Here is a 26,079-nt window from a genome sequence, read left to right as displayed (position 1 = left end):
CGCTGGCTCTCCTCCTCCTCCCTCCACCGCCTTGGGAGCGCTAGTTGGGCTCGGCCCTTCCCTTCCCCAGCACCCTCTCACCTCATCCCCACCCGACCCTACCCGCGGTCTGGGGATTCGCGTCGCCCGTGCTGCGCCTCATCTGTTCCACGGAGGCACTATCGGTCCCTGGAGCCGTTTCCAAGCGAAACTCCGGCGATTTCGGCGGCGCTGTCATGCGGGGGTTGTTTCGCAGCTCCGCGGGGTTCTCCCCCCGCCCCCGGTGCAGCAGCAATAGCTGTTCGTATGCGGACCGGAAAGCTGTAATGCACGTAGCCCAGGGGACGGGATAATGTGCGCTGTAAGTGGGCTGGGGCGGAAAGCTGAGACTTCACATACGATGGGTACTCGGGGTCTGAGGCTGCGGGAGTGCGATGTGTCCAGGTGTGTGTGTGCGCGAGAGTCGCTCTGATTTTTCAATCATGACGGGTTTAAATTTCTTTTTTTCTGCTGTAAAATTAACCTGGAGATACAGTATGGAGTCGTGTAGTATTTTACGTCGACACTAGGGGTGTCTGCTGCTTTTCACTCCTGCCAAGAAATCAATGCCCTGTTTTTTAATAAACATTTATTTTAACCTAAATTATCCAGTACCCTGGCTGCAGGAAGACCTGGCAATATTTTGGTTTTACCGCTGGAGAAATACAAGTAGTTTAAATTTTTTTGTTGTTGTTTTTAACCCTTTCAGAGACAGGTCAGCTGGTTATCACAATGCACGTTAGACCTCACAGGACCTAGAAGCCAAAAATGGGTTTCCTTTTGTTTTTAAGCAGGCATTGCAGTCTTTCCTTTAAAAAATAAAGTTGTGGCAGAATCTAATGTGCCATACTCAGGCTGGTTTTTTGTGTACACTTTAATAGATGTGCATTTGGAGAAGTGCTTTGAAGCGTATAAAGCTTTGATTTCGGTTGGGAGCACATCAAGACTGGGGGGGGAAAGAAAAGTTCATATTTTGAGAACAAGGTATAAATGAATTTGAGGTTTAAAAAAATTATTATCACTTGTGCCATGGTTGCAGTACTGGTAATTACTTTGAATGTATTGATCATCATGAACAGCGATTGTTTTGCACACAACAGTTTTGCTCATCCTGCCAGTAGCTGGATCTTCTCTGAAAATTTTGTTCTCAAAGACCTGCCATATGTGATACGCTAACATATATAAAAGGAAAGAAATATTATTTAACTATGATGCCCATATGCATGTCAGGAACCTTTAATGAACTTAACTTTCATGTATTATTACTTTTGATTATTTTTTTCATCCATTCTGTTGTAATTAAAGCTTTCTTATGATCTTTTGATGATGTAAGCATGTTGATCATTACTTCATTGCTTCCTGAATAGTATTTGTGTATGATGCATTGCAATGTACAAATATATATACTGGGGAAAAAAGATGTTATGTTATGAGTGTTATCTCTGCCAGTAGAGGTGCTTGTTTTCTCAAGTAAGCAGAGCACTACTGTAGCTATATTACTACACTGGTTCTGGTACCACCTGATCTTAGGTGCCTTTTAGTCTGAAAATCAATATAAAATGATACATTAACAAAAAAACACACCCAGCATTTAAGTTGCTATTCTCTTTTTTTTTGTCATTAGTCAGAGAATGTTTCCATTGAAAGAGTTCAGTTTTAATGGAGTACATCTTTTTTCAACCCTTATGGTATTAGAGAAATTCCTTTTTCACAGTCTAGAACAACGTTTCTTTTATGTTCTTGTAGAATGAGAGAGCTGACAGTAATCATGAAAAAAGAGGTGAATGTATTGTTGTGTTTGTAGTAGGTAGCTTAAGATAAAACGAAAACATCTAGTGAGTCAAAGAATGTTCTTCTGAATGTTTAGGTATAGCCGGTTCTAAAATAATCTGTCAGAGCATACGATGACGAGTCCATTACATAATGCTGGAAGTAATGTTGATAAGCTATTTTTGTTAGAGTTGACTTAGCAAGTTTTTCCTATGAGTAGTGTTTTCTAGGAAAAGGTAAACAGCACAGATAAAGGTATTAAATTATCTTAGTTTTAGATAAATTCTGTCTTCTTGGGATGGTCTGTGTTCTAGTTCATATCCAGATCTTGAACTTCATAGATGTAGTACAGAAGCCCCTGAATTCTACAGGAATCATCCAAAACATGTTACATCGTGCATCTGTCTTAACTAGTCTCTTATTCAGTTGTTCTGACTCACTTCACTTGAATACTAGTGCCTCTGCTGCATTTTCCGGAACTGATCTAACACTGGTTCTAAATTATTGGAGTAAAGAACCTCCTAAACAGTTTTTTAATAAAATAAAAAAAACAACCCCAGAAGACCATCTTAAACAATTCTTTACTATTTAGCAGGGAGGGTGTTACATGCTTTGCTTATTAGCTGAACAAAAAGCTAGTTATTCCTAAACAGGCAGATAGAGCCTGTTGGTAGAGAGGGAAAAAGACTTCTAAAAAAGTAATTATATTTTTTCACCATTCCTGTGGTAGAAGTGGAATTCTGTTTTTGTATGGTTTAACTATTAATTTAACAATAGGGAGAATGACAGTTGAGTAGTTGAAGGGAAAATAGTTTGTGGTGGGCATAACTTAGAAGCTTTAGTATATTCATGACGTAAGACATCTGGCTTAGCAGGTGAAAGGAAAATTTTAAGGGAGAGGATTAATAACACCTAAATTGTGGGGTTTGCTCATATCTTAAAGTAGATGGGACTGTCCTCTGTCTATCAGTGCCAGAAAAAGAGAATTCAGTAATTCTGGTATTTCCGAGGAAATGAGATGAGGCAGAAATGCACATTTTTATGCCAAACCATTTCTCTTTGTCTGCTTCTACCTCCTCATAGAATGGGTCAGGTTGGAAGGTTCCACAATGGGTCGCCTGGTTCAACCTCCCTGCTCAAGCAGGGTTGTCCTGGAGCGCATTGCACAGGATTGTACCCAGATGGTTCTGGAATGTCTCTGGGGAGGGAGACTCCACATCCTCTCTGGGTGTTCTGTTCCAGTGCAGGGTCACTACACAGTAAAAAATTCTTCCTCATGTTCAGGTGGAACTTCTGTGCATCAGTTTCTGCCCATTGCTCTTGTCCTATTGCTCGGCACTACCACACAGAGCCTGGTCCATCCTTCTGGAACACTCCCTTCAGATACTGATACACATTGATTAGGTCCTGACTCCCTCAGCCTTTCCTTCTAAGAGAGATACTCCAGCCCCTTAATCTGGGTGCTGAATTGGTGCTTACCTGGCAGTGTTACAGAAGAAATAGCTTTTTTTAATTGTAGGTGTCCTTAATAGTGTTCTTCTACTGTAATGCATAAGTTAATCTTGCATAAGATTTTTCACATTGCTATGATTTTTATTCTTCTAGTTTGAAGAATTGTTTTGCTTTCCCTCCCCATTTTTGCTGCTGTATTTAGCAGTGTTTCACTACAGAAAACTGTATCCTCTCCTAAAACATTTTAAATCTGAATGGTAGTTGAGCTTAAAGTTCTGTAGGTTGGACCTGTTGGTCTCAGAAGTCTTTTCCAACCTAACTGATTCCATGATTCCAAAGACTTTGGTGTAACTATATGAAATGATGATGAAAAATTGTTTTCATGAAAAAACATTTTTTTGTAATTTGAGCTAATATGTGACTTCTTGAAAACAATTTGCTCCCAATTTCCTTGCCCCTCCTCTTCCTTGCCAAGCCTGTTTTGCCTTCTCTGTGTAATATCATTTGTCAAGTTGTAATTAGGAGACAAATTAGTAAAAAATTAGAACAGTTCTTTGTTCATTGGCAGCCAGTTCATATAGTGACACATTTTCCAGTTTTCCATTGTTGTGTTCTTCGGGTCTATATGTTTTTCTGTTTTCCTGACTTTGTTTATTCCTGTATGTTCCTTACAGAAGGTCCGTGGGGGTAAAGGGGACTGGCTGTTTCCATACTTCCTACATGCTATTTCTTTGCCAGAATCAGCAGAAACAGAGAAGTTGCTGCTGTGTGATCTCCTTGTCATGATCCAAGTCTTCTGCTGCTGGAGGAGTGAGCGCTGTGAGGATGGGGGAGTAAAAATTGAGATGGTGGGGAAGGAATGATGAGAGGAATATGTCGGCATAAAAAGAGGAGTAAAAAGTGCTTGTGCTTAAAGGTTACGCAGCTGGAACCTCTGAGCAGGATACCATTAGAAAATAAGCATCTTGTTTGACTCTCAGGCCTATGTTAATTAAAATATAGAAAAGTTGTAACTCTTGAAACAGTTGGAATTTTGTTGGCTGACATGATTATATAAATTACTTAAATAAGTTCTTTCTTTCCCAAAGACGGTAAGAATTTAACTTGCTGTGCTCTTGTGAAGCTGGTAAATATTGGCCTTGTTCTGTAAATGGAACGGGTCGAGGTCATGGCAGGGTAATAAACTTATCCTAGGTCCTTGTTATTGTTTAGAAGTTAGCATTAGTATGTGGTACTGGCAATGTGTGTTTGTAGCTTTGAAAATAAATATGTCTAAATCAAACTTATGAATTTAGGGGTCTTGGGATTGGAGTTGAAATGCAGCCACTAGACAATGTGCTGTGCATTGTCCATTTGGCTTAAGGCCTGTGGTGGTGTTCAGTAGTTACTGGCTGCCTTCTTCCAACATCTTTGTAACAGTGTTTAGCCTCTTAAAGTGGCTGCTTTTTGAGATTAGAGGTCGAGATAGGCCTTTAATATCTTGCAAAAGCTACTCTGTTTCTTAGTTGTCAGTGGCCTCAAGTAATCTTGACACCAGCAGTGTCAGCAAGATCAGCTGCAGAGATTGCCTTAATGTGCTGAATGAAGTGGGAAAGTCTTGGACACGCACCAACATCTTTTAATCTGTGATAGATCTTTTGATATACCAGTTCAGGTATTCTGGGAAAGTCCAGGACTAGAAGCAGCATATTCTACTGGGGTAGAATTTGTGCATACAATTTGTGCATGCAATGCAATGATGTAGCTAGATTTTTTTGGTCACTGGATGAAATAATGTATTTAGTAATATTGAGATTATTTTAACGAGGGCTAAACTTAAATTATGTCTTGTCTCTCTATTCAGGTCTTACATATATAATTTGAGTGGCAGAAGTCTGTGGAGAGTTGGGTTTTTTTTAGATTTCAGGTGTGTCTAAGAATAAAACCACCATCTTTCAAGCGAAGTAATTTCTGGAATGTCATTTCTTCTTAATTTTGACATTTTGTGTAGCTTGAAAATTTTAATTTGATAGCTGTACTTTATTAGGCTTTTTCCATATAGACAGTGTTTTATATGTTGCTACAAGCGCTTTAACTGTTTGGGCAAAACTGTGTTGTTGATACAAAACAGGCTGGAGACGATATCTGACTCACTTGTAACTTGACAGTCATTTGGCCCTGCTGTTGATACTCCCACAATTAAGGAAGAAATCTAGTGATATAAATAATCCTTAACTGCATTACAGAAGTCTTGGAAACCCGTTAAATGTGTTGGATTAAAGGCAGCATTTCTTAGGAACTGCCATTAAAAATCTTGGCTTTTGAGCAGTAAACAGGTTGTGTCGCTGAATATTTGCAAAGTCTGTGTTGGTGAACATTTTAAAGCAAGCTTCAGGCACAGAACTGAAGCTTGAGTCAGCTTAAAGTTACAATAGTTTCTAACTTGGGTAACGTAGGAATTAAAAGAAAATTTAGTAAGACATTTATGGAAGCAATTCAGTCAGAATTTGTGGGTGGCAGGAGAGGAAGGAATGGGACAACAGATAGGAAGCCCAGAAATGAAGCCCAGGGTTGATATGTTCTGGGAAGAAACGAAGCTACTGGAAAAGTAGATTTGGCTGTGATTCTCACTAGAATACAACCCTAGTATCATCTTTAAATGCTGTGGAACATTTTCTTCCTCTGATGTATTTGTGACAAATATGGAGATTTTTACCCCTTATCTTCATCATCTGGAAACTACAGGACTCTTTTTCTACCTCTTCTCTGTTGTTACCCTGTGAATATCTCCTCTGTGTGCATTTATGAGATGTTTTGGGGTTTTTTTTTGGTAATAAGTGGTAAAGGACAAAACCAATTTGTTTCACTGCTGACAGTGTAGGTTCTGAATAGCATCAGTGAAGTTGAAAAATGTCACTGGAATTTCCTCTGCTGAATGACACTATGGCTAGCAGAGAGGACTTTAAAAGGAGTTTAGTTTGGTTTGTTGTTGGGGTTTCTTTTTCAGTAAACTCCATGGCTATGCTTCAGACCTGAGCTTGTGAAGGAGAACTCATGTATTTTATAGCAGGCATGATGACTGAACAGCTTTTCAGTTTTGTGTATATAAAATGTTCCCTTGGGAAGTTTAATTTAGTATTGAGCCACTGCTAACAGGTGGTGTTTGAGCACTGCGGTATTTGAGAAGTCATCGGTCAGTTTTGTTGATAATGCTAAAGTGACACTTCACAGATTTTTTTTTTTTTTTAGATTAAAGCTTGATTGCATCTAGGTCTACTAAAAAGTCTAGGAAAAAAATCTATGATAAGTGGGAGAATTTCTAAGCAGCAGTAGTAAAAATGTGAGATGAATAAATAGACTTGATTTTTATATTTGACTCAAGTAGACTATGTTGGCACTCTAATAACTTTTCTTCTCAGAGGTATCAACTAAAATACCTGTTTTCCACCTATTAAATTTGTCGAGTTATTGTTATAAAAGCAGTGTTAGTTTTCCTGAAATATTTTATTCAAAACACTGTTTATTTTATTAATTAGACTAAGGCATTTGCAGGAGGTACCACTGGTGTTAGGGGGTTTTTTGTTTGTTTGTTTGTTTGTTTTCAGACAAACAAATTTGATTGAAATGCACTGAAAAATCAGATAAATGTAATTTGTAAAATATGAAAGGTTAGTAAGTTTGACTCTTGTGTACTCTTGAATATTATAGTGTAGCTCTAGTGATGCAGCTGAGTTTTGCTGAAGGTCAGTTCTGAAAAATCCTCTTTTGAGAGGCCTTGAAAAAATGGGATGATGAGTTAAAAGGTGGCCAGATGCCCTTTAGTGGTGAGAAAACAAGTCATGTGAGTAAAGGGGTCAAAAATGCCAGCAGAATGAGAAGATGGTGGGTTTAGATGTAGGCATTTTTATGTAATGGGGTAGTAATAGTGTACTGCTCTATAGCAGGGGGCAGAACAACTAAAGATTCCAGAAAAATTGATTTTGGAGAAAGGATGGGTTTTACTAGTAGTTTTACCTACTTTCTCAGAGATATTGTGTAGCATCTGTGTAGTGCAGTAAATGTGTCAAGTCAAACCTTGTGCCCAGTGTTTCACAAAGAGCTGCTAAACTGCTTTGTTTAAAGTTACAAGCATTCTTTGATTTGCAGTTTGTATTACAGACTAGTATGCAAATGTATATGCATTATATACTGCCTTTAATGCTTGCAGACTGCAAATTTTTGAAAGTATGGCACATGAAGAGATAAGATGGTAAATAGCAGAAAAATGGTGGCCTGTGGTTCTGTGGACAGGTTGTGATTACATGCGCAATTGTGTCAGTCTTCCCATGGTGCTGTGGACTGGATTCTTGATTGTGAGCAACTGGTGCTTACCTGGGGCTCTGCAGAGGTGCATCTGCTGGACTTCTTTTGGAACCTGTAGACCCTATAAATACCAGTAATTTTTCTAGTGCTGCACTGTGTGTACTCTTGTGCTTGCTTTTACATACATTTACAACTTTATGTACATTCACTACTTAAGAAAATTCATGGCTCTTCAGGACAGCCGTTTATGGTTGTATTGTCAATTACAGCAGTTAATAAGCCTTGAGTTCTGTCAAGATTAAGCAATCTTTAGCAAGTGCTGTGAATTTTTAGTTTAGATATCTTAGAACTATTTTGGTAATGAGATTTTGGATAATTCTTCAAATGTTTGACATGAATGTTTATAAGCTACTGAAATTGGTTTGGACTTAAAATGTAATCCTTTGAGTACCCTATTACTAGCTTGTAGGAAAAGTGATACTCAATATTTGCATTCCTGTTTGTAAGAAATAAACCAGTTCCTGTCCTGAAGAACTTAACCTAAAATATTCTTCTAAATAGCATTTGAGTATTACTTAATATAACAAACTCCTGAATGGACATCACCTCAGTGTTATGACTAAAAATAGTCAGTACTTTCTCTATGACACATGTCATAAAAAGAAAACTTGTTTGAAGGTTTCAAATATTCCATAGTGGGGAAAACCTTAATTGAAAAAGCACTTGTGTTGTTGGGTTGTTGTTGTTTGGTTGGGGCGGGGGTTGTGTTTTATTATGTACCATTTTGCTTTAATTTTATTGGGAAATCTGTGATATTGGAAGACTTTGGAAATTTATAATGCATCTTCAGAACACCAATTTCTAATTTGTGGAAAATTCTTGAGTGCTGGAAATTAAGTATTCACTTTAGAATAGAAGCTGGCGATGCCAAAAATACCTGTTTAATGTTTTGTAAATTTCTTGATAATTGCAGTAGATTTGATCCCTCTGTTTTGGATCATAGTGTTGGTGTGGCCTGTTTTCAAACCATATGATTCATTTTTATTCTTTGGGAATCCTTGAATAGCATGAACTAAACCAGAACTTGTTAAAATGTTTCCATTTATTAGCTGACAGCTGCAAGTTCTGATTGTTATTTTCCTTTAGTAAAAAAGCAAAACTAGATTAGTGCTAACAGGTTGAGAATACAAACAATCTTTATATTTCAGATTCTGTTTCTATGCAACAATTCCCCTTCAGCACAAACTGGTTCTTCCTTTGATTTGCACATCTTGCTCAGTTCTGCATCTTTGCCTCCTTGATTGTTTTTTGTTCATGTCAGTTTGTGAAATCAAATCCCATTTTTGAATTGTCTTTTTTGTTTTGAGGTATGTGTCATTTTCAAAATTCTTCACAATATTCTTCAGTCTCTTTTGTGATGGAGCCTGAATGACATTTTGCCTGCTTTGCGATCTTTTTTTTGATCATCCCGTTTCCTCTTTCTCTCTTCTTGTTGGGCTGCTGTTGGGCTGTAAGATGTTTATCTCCTTTCAAACTTAGATTTCCCTTTTTGACTTCCCAAGTGGTATTGAACTGTTTTTACGTTTCTTACATGGGAAGAAAGGCTGGTGACAGCATCTGCTTGTGCAGCCTGTTTCTGTGCAGTGCTGACTTTCCTGACTCTGTGTGACTTTCCTGACTTTGTTCTAACCCCTTGTGGTAGAGCCTTGTGAATTAATTTAATTTACTCATTTATTGTATTTGGAGTATCACAACTCATATTTTTAAGAGGTAACTTTTGATTCTATAGATATCGATAGCCTTTGGGTTTTTGAAGATTACTCAAAAAGAAGTTTAAATTTGCAAGCAAGTCCTATACCTTAAGTGACTGTGATTTCCACAGTCTACTAGACATGGTTGAAAAACAATGCAGAGAAAAGACAGCCTGTATTTCACACTCCTCATTAATCCAGTGGCGAGAGTGCTTGACTTGGAAGTATTACAGAGAATATAATTCTTTGACTATTAATTTTGGAGGGGTATTGAAATACCAGTTAACTTGGTAGAGTTTTGATGGGGCTTGGTCTGTAGAGCTGCTTGCTGAAGCTTCCTAGTTAGGTTTTTTTTCATTTTATAGTCACTGGAAATGCTGAGAATTAAATTGGCCTAATTAAAAGCAGCCTCATGAGAATATAGATAGCAAATTGTTTCTCAATATGGCTTAGATCAAGTTAATATCTTCTTGTAAAGTAATTGTTCTGTACCTATTTATATGTAGGTCAGCCAGTGATGAGGTCATTATTGATTTGTGTTGAAGTGGAAGTTTGGAGCATTGTCTGTTTTCTGGGAAAAATTTGTTTTATCTTCAAATTGTTGTGGAGCAGGAGAGAAGCTGAAAGAGCTTGAATTACCTACTGAGTATTTTACCTTCAAAAATGAGTATTTTGACTCTTCTGGGTAGTTTTGTCTCTTCTTCGTTTGACTGAGTATGATATGCTAAATAACAGCTTGGGTATAATCTTAATTTCTGGTGAAAATTGTGGGACTCTGTAGTTCCTCCAGGTTCTTGGTGATGCTTACATGTTTTGCCCTAAAGTTTTGAATGAAGTTTTGTTCCTTTTTCCTCTGTGTTAGTTTACTTTTCCAAATCTGAAGTTGTTCTTTCACATGAATGTGACACAACTTATTGTTTGCAGTTGCTTGGATTTTCTGTGTTCATATTCACCAACAAAGGGGGAAACAGTCCTTCCTACTAATGAAGTGATTAAATTGGTGTTCCTAAGTGTCTGATATCCAGTTTATATCCATCACTGTCCCAAAAAACAAGATCAGTGTGATATGCTTTGGTTTTTTGTTTCTCTTTAATATCTTGTTAATAGTAAGTTAATGCAATTTCTTTGTTAAGATGTTGGCTCCTAACTCTGAAAATCCCAGGACACCTCAGTCACTTGATAAAGTTTTCAGTCCCATTTAATGTTTCCTCTCATACTCCTTAGAGAAGCTTTTGCAGTGTGTACTTCCAAAGTATATGATGTGTCTATTCTTTTGCAGTCATTTGCATTTTCTACCTAGTTTTGTGCTTGGATCACAAATGTTCTGGACGGTATGGTCTTGGTTTCATTTTGACTAGTGTGGGGTTAGTCCATGTAACAGCACATGGGGTCATGGGGTGGATTGATTGAGAAACTACTGTGATTGTCTTTAAAGCTGAAAAGGACCAGTTGCCATGGTCTGCTCTTTAGCTAAGGGAATTGAATAAACTTCACTTTGTGTTGTAAAAGTAGAAAGAAGTTTTGTAGGTGAAACCAGTATATTAACCTAAGTGGAAGAAATAAATTATTATCTTGCAGATTTTTCTGTGACTCTTTCAGAAGCAGTGGAGGAACAAACTGTTAATCCCAAAGTCTTCCCATTGTGAACTCTTAATTGCATCAGGACTTCATTTAGTAGTGGTAGAATTTTATTGTTCCCCTACTAAAGGTTGTGTTGCTTCAGAATCCTTCTGGGAAACTCGTTTCCTTGGCTTTTTGAGAGTTCATTATTCATTTATGCACTTAAAATTGCAGGGTTCTGAGAATTTTTCAGAGTGATGCAAGCTTAAGAAATGTGAGCTTTGAAGTGATTGGATAAGCAGATTGGGTGGTTGCTGCTAAAGAGTAGCAGCTGGGAACTGCCAGAAATGAAATTGTGAAATGTACCTTCGCTCATAAAGTTAACAGTTTTGTTCCTGTCACTATTTTTCTCTCAAGTTTTATTTAGAGATTACGATGTTTTTACAGGTTTTTACAATGAGAGCTCTTATTGTTTTCTATGGTTTTTCATACATATGAGGTTTTGCTTTTCTCCTTCAAATAACAAGATTAATTTGTTAGTTTTCTAAATGTGGCACAATCTATTCTCTGCCTTACCTAGTTTTAAAAAGTCACTATGTTTGTTTCCAGCACTTTTTATTATCTGTCTATCTGACATACTGCAAGCTGTATTAGGGAGATCATAAAATGAAACAGAAAATATAAGTTGTCTCACATATTACAGATGGGACAATTGAGTTAAGTTTATAGTAATCTAGTTATCCTTTAGGTTTTTGTTATGTCTGCATCAGAGTTGTGTGAGGTGATTTAGGGGAATACATACATACCTAGTAAATCATATTATCAGTGTAGGCTCTGACCTCATGGCTTTGTTTGTCGTCCAAATTCAGGAAAAGGACTTTGCAGTAAAATTGCTTGTATCTTTGGTCATTCTTTCTTATTAAGCAATTTAACAAACTGCTCTTTGTTGTTTCTGCTGGGTCTGTATGTCTCATTCTGTCTTGGGTGACTTTTTTTTCTGGCAGACGCTGCAGGTGAGTAATTATTGTTTGTGTCTGCATGTAGAGATCTATGATTAAACCAACTACTTAATCATACCTTCAATATCATGCAAGTCTAGATTTTTGCTGGAAGCTGAGCAAGTGTAATGGAGTTTAGATAGGGAATGCTATAGGATTGATGTATATGAATATATATCATATAATCCCTGCTGTGAGTGTACAGACTTCATAGATTGCTTTTCAGTCCTGAACACTTGAAATTCAAAACATGAAAAATTTAAAAATTGGTGTTATCCTATTTGAGTAGATGCATTTTTTATTGTTATGTTTCCCTTAAAAAAGCCAGATGGTGTATTAAAGGCTGAATCCTCTTGTAAGTTACACTCTTGATTCCTTTAATTTTTCTGTCTGCTGGAGGCTTTGGCAACAGGAGCCATCACTAACATTGGTTTTGCTTTGTGCTTCATTGGTTTAGGGCTTCCCTGTGATATCCTAGAATAGTTACTTGACTGTGATGGCCTTAAGCCATTAATATCTCACATTGGAGGAGACCCGTGGACAGTGAAGGATTTAAATAAAGCATAGCAGAAGTTACTGGCCAACTGCCAGCCAGGGGACAAGTATCTTCCCTTAAAATGACTGATGAAGCTTGGGCAGAGACATGACTGGATTAGATGGTGACTAAGGAGTAAACTGTGGGCTTTTCCTAAGACTTGGACAGTCTTTCTTGCCTCTTGTATCCAGAAAGGGGATGTGGTAGAACCTGACATACATGCAAAAGGGGAGACTCTTCTAAGGAATCATCACTTACTTAAAATAAATTGGTGGTGTTTTGGTGGTTTTTTTTGCTTTTTTTGTTTGTTTGGTTGGTTTTTTAACTAAGACTTTTTTTTTTATTGTGGCAAAGGGAATTACAACACTTGGCATACTTAAAAGAAGCGATGCCAGAATGCTGTAACAGCTTTAACCTGACTTGATCTCTACTGTAATCCCAAATCCACCAATCCCCTTTGCCTTGGTTCATTATCTCTGATGTCTGCAATTTAAAGATGTTGAAGAATTAGGTATTAATCTTTTTTTGAGTTCCTTCAGTGCTGAAGGCCACAGAGTATTTTATTTACAGGCAGGATTAAAACTTTAGGCTGCTTCAGCAGTAACACATTTAAAACTTGAAATCTTCTTTCCAAGGTAAGTTAAAAGAAGCTGTGTTTGGTTTTGTGGTTTTGTTTATGATTTTTTTTTTCCCCTGAGGTGTTCTCTCTATGTAAAATGCTTACAGCCTTCCTTGATGTTTGTTATTGATTAGTGTTCACAGGTGAGGTATTGAGTTAGAATATAAACAACAGCTGACAACAGCAGTAAGACCTGTTAACAACAGTAAGACCTGTCTGTTGTACCTTTATGGTTTCACCTTTAAGATCATACATAAAAGCTGAGTGCTGATACAAGTTCAATTGTTTATCAGATGTCTGGTAACCTTTACAAGAAGTGTATCTGAATGCGCCCAGAAAAAGTTACTATAAAATTTCAAGGGATGATGGTTGGCAGATGTAGGGGAGAACGCAGTTTATGTATCTAAATGGAAGTTATTTCCAAACATTAAGGTGGAATGGAAGAATATGTTGACTGGCTTGCGTCACTGGTTTTAAACTACTGGGTGGAATTGTAACAGAGATGTTAGGGAGTTGTGGATGTATTATGCTAGATAGTTGTGGCCTCTTCGAAGTTGTGCCTGCCAGTAAATCCTCTACCAATTTAAAGGAAACCTTAAATTAGTTGGACAGCAATGTGTGAACTAAATGTAACTGTAAGATTTCTTTTTAATCTCAAACGAATAGCGAGATAAAGTCCCCTCTGAACCTCCTTTTCCCCCAGCTCCCTCGGCAGCTCCTCATGGGACCTAGATTCCAAACCTTCTCTGGACTTGCTTCAGAACCTCAATGTCCTTTTTGAAGTGAGGGACCCAGAACTGGATATAGGTTTTGAGGTGTCTCCAGTGCCAAGTACAGGGGAAGAATGAGGTTCCTGGTTCTGCTGGCCACACTATTCCTGATCCAGACAGGATGCCATTGGCCTTCTTGGCTGCCTGGGCACACACTGGCTTGTGTCCAGCTGCTGTCAGTCAACACCACCATGTCATTTTCTCTCAGCCTGTGGTGCTGTCTGGGCTTGTGACCCCAGGGCAGGACCTAGCGCTTCACCTTGTTGAACTAATACCATTGGCCTTGGCCCATTGATCCAGATCCCTGTCCAGATCCCTCTTGCAGGGCCTTCCTACCCTCCAGCAGAACACAACTCCCATAGTGTCATCTGCAGAATGACTGAGAGTACCCTCGATCCTCTTGTCCATATCATCAACAAAAGTATTAAATATGACCTGCCCCAAAACTGAGCCCTGGGGAGCTGGTGACAGGCCTGCAGCTGAATGCAACACCATTCACCACCACTCTTGGCTTGGGCTTCCAGGGAGTTCTTTTACCCAGTGAACTCCTGGCCCGCCTGAGCCATGTGCAGACAGTTCCTCCAAGAGAATGCTGTGGGAGACAAGTGTCAAAGACTTTCCTAAAGTGCAGGTAAATGACATCCACAACCTTGCCTTCATGTGCTCAGTGGGACACCTTGCCATAGAAGGAGATGAGATTGATCAAGCAGGGCCTGCCTTGCAAGAGCCCAGACTGACTGAGACTGATAGAGACACTGATTGCTCTTGTTGTCCTGCGTGCACTGTGTGATTATACCCATGATAATCTAAATACCAGCATTTAAGGTCGGTTCATAAATTTCATGGAGTGGTTTTGTAGCTATATCTTCAGGGGCCCAGGAGAAAATAACTATAATATATTGCTGCAATATACATCTTGTTGCTGGTTGACTAAAGAATTAAAGAAAAAATGGTGGATACTCTTCCATAAGAATACTGTTCATTCTTTTCCATATAGACCATTGAAAGATTTATTTGGTTAAGAAATACCAAAACAGATTTCTTTCATGACTTGTGCCATTCTGTGAGTTCAATATATGTTGCTAGTTCTAGCTATTCGAGTTGTGTTCATAACAAGAGTTACTGATTTTGATGGCAAGTTTTACTCGGAGAAGTGCAACTCTTACCAGTGGAGTGCCCAAGTCCTTTACTGTCATACTTCTTGTCTGTGCTACTTACCTGGTATCATTATTGTTGCTTCTCTGCTTTCCTGTCTTTCCTTACTTATTTACTTTACTTTAATCCATGACTTTTCTATATAATCTGTAAGAATTTGTTGCTCGTTTGTACCATCTTTAATTCTTTCTGCTGTATATGTGGGAAGCTCCCACCAAAGGGTAGCAAGGTGCCCAGATAGGACAGTCCAGTGCCAGAAAATATATTGGATTTTTGGATAGCCAAGGTAATAACTATGGAATCTCATGGGCTTTGGTTACAATGAATGGAACATAAGCCGAGCTGAGGTGGTGAAAATTGTAGTGTAGTCCTCAAGATTCAATGAATTGTCATTTGAGCTGGATTCAGCTTGGAAGTCTTGGATCTTAAACCACTGTCATACTGTCCTAGCTTCAGGATAGACTGGACTTGTTGGTGACCTGAAAACATAATGCAAGATTGGTGAGTGTAGTCTAGCTCACTGCTAGGAGATATTTAATTTTTGATCTTACTGAATGTGAGTTGGGTGTCACCTGATATGAATTTTTATGTATTTCTTTAATTCCTTTTTTAGGACATGATCTTAGAAAACAAGCTGATAATTTGGGATCAGCAGTGAAACTGTCACTGCTGATAAGTTTCTTGAACTTCCACAAGCCTTCTTATTCAATGTCTTCTAATTTCTTGGCTTTGCTTAACTTTTGCATCACAAAATCTAACTCAAGATTAGTATGAATGTAAGAATCTCAGAGGTGGATTTAATTTCTTTGAATAGAAGTCTTGTGTTGAAGAACTGCTAATTCAAGGAGGAAGTATTTAGGAGAGTTGCACTCTGCCTGGAATACTTTCAAGCAAGGCAGGTACTCAGTAGCTGGTTTGTATAAAACAATGCAGAAGTCACCAAGTTGTTTTAAATGGTACTTTATAAATTTTGGCAGTTAGTCTGCCCTTTTATCAGTTCTTCAGTTAAGTCTTGCTTTCAGGTAACTGTACTTGGATATTCAAATTATAGGTGTATTTGTTCACTGGCTGCAATAAAAAGCCTAAAAGGTTACTTAATTACTCCAAGTCAAAACACAAATGCCAAATTCCCTGGTGATCTTATCTATAACATTTCCTTTACAAGTTTCCTTTTGCAGTGTATAAATTGGATATTCCTGTTAAATAGAAGATACTGAGTGACTATTTTTCTTGATTCATAGATTCCTCTTGGACTGACAACAACATTACTGTGTTGAGTAGTTTGTTCAAGGGTTTTTGTGGGTTTTTTCTTTTTCTCATAGAATTTAACAAAAAAGGCCAAATAGAGGTATATTCATACTCTTTATAAACAGGGTAGATTAAAGTATTTTTCTTGCTGCTTTTTTGCGCTGAAATCTTGTTCCTGCTTTTCTTGTTTTAAGCCATATTTTTGTGGTGCTTGCATAAAATTTGTGTATGTCTTTCATCTGCACTTTGGTAAACTCCTTCTAGTGTTTAATTCTCTGATATGTTCCTTATAAAATGCATAAATTACAATAGGTGAGATCTTGCATTTTTGTGACTAACATTTAATTCAGAAATTCAAATATTTACATGGCTTAAAGCTTCCTGGGCTTTGTGTGAAATTTATTTTAAACCACTGTAGTTGTGTCTATATGGCATGTTCTAGTCATTCAGAAGTTTTTAGAGCCTTGAAAACACATACCATCATTTCTAGTTTGACTACTTGCCTGCTGTTTTTTGATGAGGAATACGAACCTCTGACAGCCAAAAAAAACCCCGCCCAAATCAAACTTCTTTTCAACAAGCAGTTCTTCACTGTTAAAGCTTTATGAAAGTGACAATACGTGGAAAATGAGCTCGAAGGAGGAGGAAGAATTCTCTGCAACAGGTAATTGTCATGAGTATTAATTTGGGTGATATGAAGAAGAATGAGAAAAGACAAGAGAAGCATTTTCCGTGTTTGTGGAACAGGGAGAAGGGTCTTACATGTAGGCTCTTCCTAAATGTGAGCTGCCAGCTGCTTCCATCTTTCTTTTTAATACTCCCATTCTTTAAAGTTGTGGTAGGGGATGATGGAAAACAGCTTTTTGTGTAATTTAAGAATTGAAGTTGGCTATCTTGATAATGCCTCATTCTGGTCCCCAGCTGACATGGCTTGGACTGTTTCACTTGCCTGCTGAAGTTTCTTGCTTTTGTTAACAGTGATAATTAGAAGTGTAGAAGGTACAGGTGCAGATGCAAGAAGCACAACATACATTGTGTTGCCAGCACCCCGGGAGGTGCCCTTGCATCAACAACACAAATGCAGGAACATCTAGTGCAGAGCTGGAGCAGCCAGTGCTATGACAAAGTGGTTTGCATTTTTAAGGCCATTTACAAGGATAAACATCTTACATTGCTTTTGTATGCTGCCACAGAAGGTTGCAAATCTTGGACAACCACTCCTGTACATGTACTAAACAGATCAGGAGACCACTCTTGCCCCTTGCTGAATTAACTGCCTGTCTGTGGAAAGAACCTAGTGTTTTAAACTGTCCAGGGATTAATTTTCGTTTGTAGTGACTCACACGCCCCCACCCCCTTTGAAGGACTAAATTTGAGATTAGTCCCAGGATGAAATTGTGGCCCGCTGACATTTAAACACATTTTCTCTTTTTATAAAATCAGAAAACTAATTGAGGGCTGATGCTGTAATTTAGCTCTCTGAACTATTTACAAAAAGATGCACTCCATGCAGAAAAGTTATGCATAATCAGACCTAGAAAATGTTCTACTAATATATGCTGAAGAACTACTTTGCAGTGTGATGTCTTTGTACAAGCTGTTTTGTATAAACAAATGCAGATAAGAATTGAAATTGTTACTAATTTTGCTAATTGCTTAATTTCCTTTTTTACTTTCTATCCACAGATCTTCATGTCTTTCACTAAGAGGACACTTGTCAAGATAATTGCCTCAACTATTTTACCTTGGAACAGCATGTACAAAACTGATCTTAAGACTAAAGAGTATCTAGTATTTGAAATAACTGCCAGGGAAAAAAAATCAGGAAACACTTCTTTTCTTTTCTTATAATTTACAGAGGATAAAATTACTAAAGTCCACGAGTTATCCTTACCTAGTAAAAAGGCACAGCTGCTGAAAGAAAAAAGAATACTTAGTAGAAAATTGCAAAACCCATTTTTGTTCTTAAAGGAACACATTACATGTCATGTCAACTCCTTTACTGATGTGTTTTGACTTTTCTCTAGGAAACTGGCATTTCTGCAGTATTCAGAATTGGGTCAACCTTCTGTTAGTAGATTTTGGACTTTTCCCTTATCTGTAATTATTTCTGTCAACAAGTCATGATTTTGTTCCTGTTTTACTAGGAATTAACCTATAGCCTCCTAACAGCATTTAAGAAAATTTCAAGACTATTCTAAAAGGATAAGGATATTCAAAGTATCTGTAATATTTCAGCTTCTTTTTCTACTGGTACAGCTTGAGAGAGAACAGAGTTCCAGCAGCCTGGTAGTGATACCCAGATGCAGCTGGGGAAGGCATGTTTTACACTGGGCGTAGGCGCAAGTAAATCTCTTGCGGAGTGTTGACTTTGTAAAAGATGCATTTCCTCAACAAACCATGTGTCACTGTTTCTAAATGTGTTGATACAGTGTATATGAGCAGATACTTGGACTTTTTGTGAGGCATGCTAAGTATATATCTGGCAGGAGACACTAAGATTATAATGAGGTTTTTAAATTGACGGTCTTATGCTGTGTCAGAACCTTGTTACTCTACAGATGCATTTGTATGAATGAACTTTTTTATCAGAGATGAAATTATATCTTTGGACTTTTACACTGGCTTTGGTCTTTATTGATTAGTATAATTTAAACCTATAAACTAAAGTGTAAATGCAGCATTATTTTAATGAATAAGGTGTATAATTATAATGATCTTTTTCAGTAACTCAAATTTTCTGTCAGTGCACTCAATCACAAAGAATATTTTCCAGCATTCCTTAGAATGCTTCCTCATCTGGTGTTAAAATTAGGTAATTCTTTGCATTAAAACTGTACAGATGAAAATGTGTATCCAGTTTCTTTCCCTTTTCTTAGAGGGTTTATTTGATACTTAATGATGTCTCATAGCTGTGCTTTGCTCCCTGCTTTTTTACTGAGCACATGAATGTGGATATAGCTCTAGACGCCATTTTACTTACTGCCTGCCTGTTAAACAATCCTTGCTTCTTAAGCAAGAAGAGTATTCAGCCTACTTAGTGCTTGTGTTTCAGGGTTTATCTCCTGTCTCATAGAGCATATACACATTCTGATTGTATTTGGGGACAAGTAAGCAAACTTCTTGTACTACTTCTTGTGGAATATGATTAAAAATGACTGCTCCTCAGACCAAATCATTCCTCTTAATCTTTGAAGATCAAGGCTTTCATATAGAGCACCATCTTTGTGTTTGTCTGGGTCACAGCAGTGTAAACAGGAATTTTGGCATGAGTAATTCAGATGTTTATTTGTACCAAAAAACCCCCTCCCCTACCAACATCCTTTTAAATCTTACAAGAATTTTGGATCTCCTGTGAAGATGAATATTCAACGCATCAATAGCAGGTAACTGCTTTTTAAAATACTTTACTTAAATACTATATGGAAAATATTGAATAATCTTATAATTTTTACATTGTCATTTACTACATTTTTCTACCCTTTTAGATATCCAAGATCCAGTCCTGGATAGGTAAGTATTCTGAACACTTTTTTTTTAGCAGTACCTGTTTCAAAGAAAAGCTAAGCTGAAGTTTATTCACTTTTTTGCCTGATCTCCAAATAAGTTTTTAGGCTACTCCAGTTAGATAACTTACTTATGGCTTAGCATGCATCTAAATGCATAGTAAGGTTCGTTATAAACATTACACTTACTCAATTCATGAACTGAAAACAGTTACTCCCATTTTTTTTTGTTTTGTCCTGCTCAGTTTTCAGAAGCATTTTATGTGTCTTTAGGCAGATTGATTTTGGTAGCCTGTACCAGAAATTAATTTTCTCCCAAGACCTGAACAAGGATGTAAATGCTCAGAACAGTAGTAGTTAAGATTGTATATTTGTGTGCATGTGCATAAATGCACTGGTTTTAATTCAACTTTCTCCTTTAATTTGCAGCCTTCCAGTCTGGTGTTTTTCTTGCCTCTTCATGACCTCGTGTCTTGAGCAGCCTAGCTGGATCCCCTGGTTCCTGTTTCTTCTTGTTTCAAAATTCTGCTTTCTCCCATTTTAGATTCCCTACCCTTTTATATTCGTATGCATACACTAGCCTTTTGCTACCTATTTTGGTCTTTGCTATTTATCCTGAGACTTTGGTTGGGTTCCATGCAGTATTTTCCATGTGGCACTGCTCTCCTGGATTCCCTGCCACAGTGCAGTTAGTTTGTCTGAAGAACATCCCTGATGTGCTTTTGAGGTTTTAATGGCCTGATTGTCCTCATCTACATTTCTGTTCTGCTGCCTTGTCTTGCTCTAAGTAGACACTGGAGAAGACATTAAGGCTGTACCTTTTGCTGCCCTACTTAGAAAGCAAATGCATGCACGTTTTTTAAAGAACCAAGAGAGCCTGTGGGTTGTGGGGGATGATAAGCAAAGTGAAAAGTTCCTGAGATAAAATAATGCAAGCAACTCCCCTCAACAACAACAACATGTCTCCTCTTGGACATGTTTAGATTCATGAGATGTTTGTTCTGCTCCTTTCTGCTCTAATTAGGAAATGCAGTCACATTTTAGCTTTTAGGCTAAATATAGTTCTTCTTTTTTTTTCCCCTTCTGTCAAGTAATCTCTCTATTTCTGTTTGATTTTGTATCATTTTGATGAGCCTTTCTTTGCAAGTGCTCAGCTGTGGAATCCCTTATGCTCCACACCATAAGAGAATTGCTGCTGCATAGAATATCTTAGACTCATCTGAAATATGTTTTGTTTTCTTGTGTAATACACTCCCTTAAAATATTTGTTTTGAATGTGGTTATTCATCTCTTCAGTTATCTGGCTGCTCCTTTGCTAATGGATTCAGAAAAGCCATTAAGCATGTGTGTATTGTGATCTCTGGCTCTAAGTGGGGCATCTGGGGGAAAATACCAAGTTTAAGTGTTTTCTGGCGTTCATATTGCAGTAGTTCATGCTGATTTTCTTGAGTACACATTTAAATTGTTGATGCCCTCAAAGTTTTAAGTTTTTTGTGCTGTTACTCTCTTGTTGTGTAGCAAGGATTTAAAGTCTTAGTTTGACTTACCATTCAGTTACAAAGCAGGAACATATTAACATAGTACATTACAAAAATATTTCAATGTAAAGCTGTTATGTCTGAGTTTCTGGTCATGTAAAATTCTTCTTTTGCCTAATTCTTGCTGTGTGAATCCATTTTAGGGGGATTGGGCAGGTGGTTCAGGGAAGAAAACAGTTTTCTTATGCTAATTGAGTAAGATTTGTCATCGGAATTTGTAAGGACATGTCTTGTTTCTGCTTATGAAATAAAATGGTAAAGCAGGTTTTGTGAAGTTTTGAAATTAAATATTTTTAACTTGAAAAGTAACATTTGCTCAATATATAAATAGTGAGTTTGTTTTTCTGGGTTTAGAATACGGGATTGAAGTTCTTGTTATAATTATGTGAACTGACATTTTCATGGGAGTTCTTATTTAAGGAGGTCTCTTAATGGTTTTATATTTCTTTGTATGTTTTGGAAACATAGATCTATCCAAATAAAACACAGTCTATGATTGTTGGGTCTGAAATATATATTTTTAAATAACAATGTAACTTGTATTGCCAGAGATTTTTACAGTGCTGAAATTTAAATAGTTACTTAAAGCTTATCTGGGAGTAATTGCAACTTTGTTCTTTTTTTCTTGTTGTGTTTCAGGGAAATGAGGCAAGCTACCCTTTGGAAATGTGCTCGCACTGTAAGTTTTTTTTAATTGCTACACTGTATTGTTACAGAAGTCAATTTTGTTTGGGGATTGATATGGACAGTTTTCATGTATGTTATGCAGTTTTTATATTAACTAAAAGAATAGAATGTTAAAAATTACCTTTGGAAATAATACAGCTTTTGCTGTTAGATTGTAAAATGAAAACCCAGTCTATCTTTTAAATAGAAATCACTTCAAAGTTTGAGGGTTTTCTTTGAGTCTTCCATCAGAATATAAAAAAAACCTTATGATAGTCTTGATGTCTGTAGGGTGAAGTGTAGTTCAACCAGTGGGGCTTTTCCATCAGTTCTGGTGCCAATTCCTCAGGGGTGTGGATCAGTCATGGTGAAGTCTGTGCTGTGTTAGGAGTGAAGTATATTGCTTAAACTGGCTTTGTGCATTCAGAGGAAAGGAGACGTTTGGGACTAAATGAGCTTTTTTTCCCATCATGCAGCCAAGCAGTTAGGTGAGAACCCACTTGTGACAAAGTATCAGATGATCTTTTCGCTTAAAGCTGACCAGAGGAAGGGTTATCTTTTGAAATGTCCTTGTGGTGTTGTGCTAAGTGTACCTGTTCTTAGTTGCATTTTCTATTCAATGATTTTCTTCAGCCCTAAAGTGTGCGTAGACATATGTATGTGTCTTCTCAACCACTTGATAAAATTCCTTATCTTGGGTGAATCAGATCTTTCTAAATCCCTTTCTCAGTGCTTGTCATGTGCTTGTGCTGGCCTATGGCTCTTGTAACTCAAACTGTAATAGAAAACAAATGGTCATGGAGAAATCTTTGTCTAAATATGTTTTTTCAGAGAAATGAGACTTTACCTGGTCATTTGCAAGTCCTGTGTGCCTAATGGGAACATACATGGATTCTACTTTGAGTCATAAGTTTGCAAACACTAGGGAATATCATCCACAGCAGTGCATAGCTGTGTAATGCTCTCAGTATATTTTGTTAAATGCAAATACATGGTTAGAGTTTTGTACTTGATGAAGACTTCAGTAGTGTTTTCCTGAATCATATATATCTCTCGATCTTACATTACTGCTGCATTGGTCAGTGTTTTGTTATGGACAGACTGGTTTCTGAAGAATTATTTTTTAGCTAGTCATGTCAGTGTCAGAGTTGTAAGCAGTGTGTTGCCATCCTTAACTTCTGATTCTAGGACAAACTATATTCATTGATAGCAATGGGCAGCCTAAAGGTTTATTATGACACTTCTTTGGTCATTTTTGTTGCAGAGAAAGTGAGGATTTTTGCATAATATTCTGTGGTTAAACGATATGTTGAGGCTGCTGTTGTTTAAATGTGAAGTTTTCCATGATTAAAGGTTGTTCTGCCCTGATGGCCTTTCTCACAGCAGAAGATTGGCTGTATCCTGGGCAGCATAACTCAACACACCAGGAAAATGTCCCTTTGCTTGCATGGGCCCAGCCACTGCAATGATAGTGCTGTGCTTAAAGATCCTGAGTGCCTCAGTATTCTGAAAGCCAGAGGTTTTGGGCACGGGTGTGCACAGCTGCATGTCTGGAAGCAAGCTTGCAAGTAGACGTTCACATTGTTCTTTAAGTGTTAAATGTCCCTCCTGCTTCCAGAAATTGTCACTGACAGGTCTAAAGTTTTCAAGGCAAGGCCAGACAATCTCTTTGAAGATCATCTGATACAGTGTTTTGATTTGAAAAGACAGATGTCTGCTAAGGAACTCAGGAGCCTCCCCTGAACTGGAAACTGTAAACCCCCTCCCTCCGAATTGTTACAAATTTGAAATTAAGGGGGGCTCTCAGGCAGAGATATGGAAGCAGGAATAACAGTTCTTTATTAGGGAAGAAAATAAAAAATAAAATAAACAATGCAGTAATACAAAACAACACTGACAGAATCAGAATATGACCTGACACCCTGTTGGTAAGGGTGTTGGTAGCAGTCCTCCCGGAGTGGCAGGTGTGGTTCTGTTGGAGCAGTGATCCTGTAGAAGAGTGTAGTCTTCTTCTGAAGACCCAGTGGAAGAGGCAGCTGTTCCTCTGGGAATCCAGTGGAAAGGCTGTTCTGGTGTCAAAATCTCATATTCTATCCAGTTAGGAATGCTTGGCTCCTCCCTCTGGGCAGAGCATCTCACAATGGGATGCTGTAATTTTTATCAGTCATGCAGTGACACTCAATATACCATTAACAGCAGATGTCTCCCCGGAAGGAGGATTGGTTTGTGGAAGAGATAAAGAAAACTGCCCAATTAACAGAAGATAACTGCCACACCTCTAACAGATGGCAAATAGAATACACACATTGCCTTGCAATCTAGGGCATACAGATTTTGAATTTTCACCTTTTGGAGATTGCCAGTTAGTAATAATGTATTAATGCTGTTTGCATGGAGACATTGGGTCATAACCTCCGCTTGGTGCTACGGTTGCTACTTTGGTGTCTCATAAGAATAGTTTTGTGTTAAAGTAGGCAGTTACATGAAGCAAATTCAGGCTACCACAGAGAGGATGCACACCATTAGATAGTCAAGCATCTTCTTTTAACCTTTCATTTTAGAACATTAGTTCTTCTCAGTGGGTGAATTAGTATTGTTGGATTCCTTAAAATGGTTTGGTTTTGTTTCTCAGCTGTCCTGTGCCAGAAGTTACTGAAAACCTACCACTGCTTTCCATGGTGAAAATTTGATGTCAGCCAGAATCTGTCAAATTGTCCATAAGAAAATTTTATTATTGCAAAAAGATGTAGAGAAGACTATTTTGTAATAGAGTAAAGAATAGTTTATAAACACTCTTTTGTAGCGTGTTTGGATTTTAAGCTAGGAAGACTAGTATCTCTTTCCTAACTTAGGAAATTGTAATTGACACATCTGAAGTCATAAAAAGGATTAGGCCAGCTGTGTGTAAGCATATACAAGACGAGTGGTTGAATGTGTTCTCAAGGGTATCATCTTTTTGAAATCTGATCTCCAAAACTGAAATGGCTGACGTGGTTGCTACTCTGAAACGTTATATTCGTGAATCAGATGAGGCTGTAGGTAGAGCTGCAAATTTTGCTGAAGGTCTGTTTTATTTTGAGATCTCTGCAATACATTCTTCTAGGGGAAAATTAGTCTGGAAACATTTAAAATTTATTTCAGAACATGTTTGATTTGCAAAATTTTTCCTAATACCTTTGCAATATTCTTGTCTATAATGATTTCATGTTTGAGAAGATAGTGGAAATAGGGCTCTCTGTGACCACACTCTGATCTGGCTTTTGTTAGTTAAACCTTTGAACCAGTATTCTAAGAGTATCTGAAAAGCCAATCTTTTAAATACAGGGGTAAACATTTAGATTTCAGAAGTGCTCAGCACCTAATTGCTGAGAGATGTACAGCTTTTCTAAGGTCTGTACCCTTTGCAGATGCCTGTGTGTATACTATGTGCTCTGCAGCAATGGATGTACCATGCTTCTTAATGCATATGCAGTTATCCTGTTAAAGCATCACTGAATGTAGTGAATTTCAGAAATCTGTGGTTTTAGGGCATTCTTTACTTTTGTCTCTCAGATTAATAAAAAGTTAGCTATGTACCTTTATGATAACTGTAAAAAAATAGAATTAATGTTTTTTCTGAAATTACTGGTTTCAACATAAAGCACACTGAACTTGGCTTCTAATGAAGTTTTTTGAGTTGCCACTTGAATAGTTTTTACAGTCTTATCTGAGCATCAGTTGCATGCATAACAATTTGAAACAGAATTGTTTTAAAATCTAATGGATGATCCTCTACTGCTGTGTTGAGGGGCAGAAGTGAGGAACTCAGCGGTGTGGATTAGCATTTTAGAAAGTGAGCAATTGAGATAAGACTCCTGCAATAAAATGGGAGTGAGGCAAAGCATTTGCATGTAGTTTCTTGGAAGCACTTTAACCTGTTTCATCATATTTTTAGATATATGCAAATGAATTCAAGAGATGAAGCAGGTGTTGGCCCTAAGAATTTTAATACTTGGATAGGAGTCTTTTGAAAGTACTGATAGTTCTTTAACAAAAAAATCCTTAGTACCAGAACTACTAAACACTTGCCTTATGTTAATTACAAGGGGAACAAAATCCAGAATGGATTATGAAATAAACATAAATAATTCTAAGTGTTTTAAAACAGCGCAGAATTTGATGTTTGAGCAGGGCTGCCAATAAAGCATTTTAAAGAAAAGCACTTAGCAGTTA

General features: G+C 37.5%; 1 protein-coding gene and 1 long non-coding RNA gene across 3 annotated transcripts in view; one reads left to right on the top strand and one right to left on the bottom strand.

Moving 5' to 3' along the window:
* LOC115948426 overlaps nucleotides 1-261 on the bottom strand; it is a 21,212-nt gene extending 20,951 nt beyond the window's left edge. The window contains exon 1 of the long non-coding RNA XR_004082249.1: nucleotides 103-261. This is a non-coding gene — a long non-coding RNA (uncharacterized LOC115948426). The remainder of the gene's footprint in view (nucleotides 1-102) is intronic.
* A 55-nt stretch (nucleotides 262-316) lies between these two features.
* Nucleotides 317-26,079, top strand: part of PPP3R1 (protein phosphatase 3 regulatory subunit B, alpha) — a 36,778-nt gene continuing 11,015 nt past the window's right edge. The window contains exons 1-2 of one of the 2 annotated variants that reach the window (XM_031060963.1): nucleotides 317-340; nucleotides 21,841-21,880. In XM_031060963.1, coding sequence (XP_030916823.1) covers nucleotides 332-340; nucleotides 21,841-21,880 — 49 coding nt within the window. In that variant the 5' untranslated portion in view covers nucleotides 317-331. Of the gene's footprint in view, nucleotides 341-18,514; nucleotides 19,671-21,840; nucleotides 21,881-26,079 lie in introns of those variants that run through there. The other variant, XM_014308965.2, reaches the window with a different exon arrangement.

This window comes from Geospiza fortis, unplaced genomic scaffold (assembly GCF_000277835.1).
Source record: "Geospiza fortis unplaced genomic scaffold, GeoFor_1.0 scaffold134, whole genome shotgun sequence".
In the NCBI taxonomy this organism is placed as follows: Eukaryota; Metazoa; Chordata; class Aves; order Passeriformes; family Thraupidae; genus Geospiza; species Geospiza fortis.
This window is presented reverse-complemented; position numbering and strand designations above follow the sequence as displayed.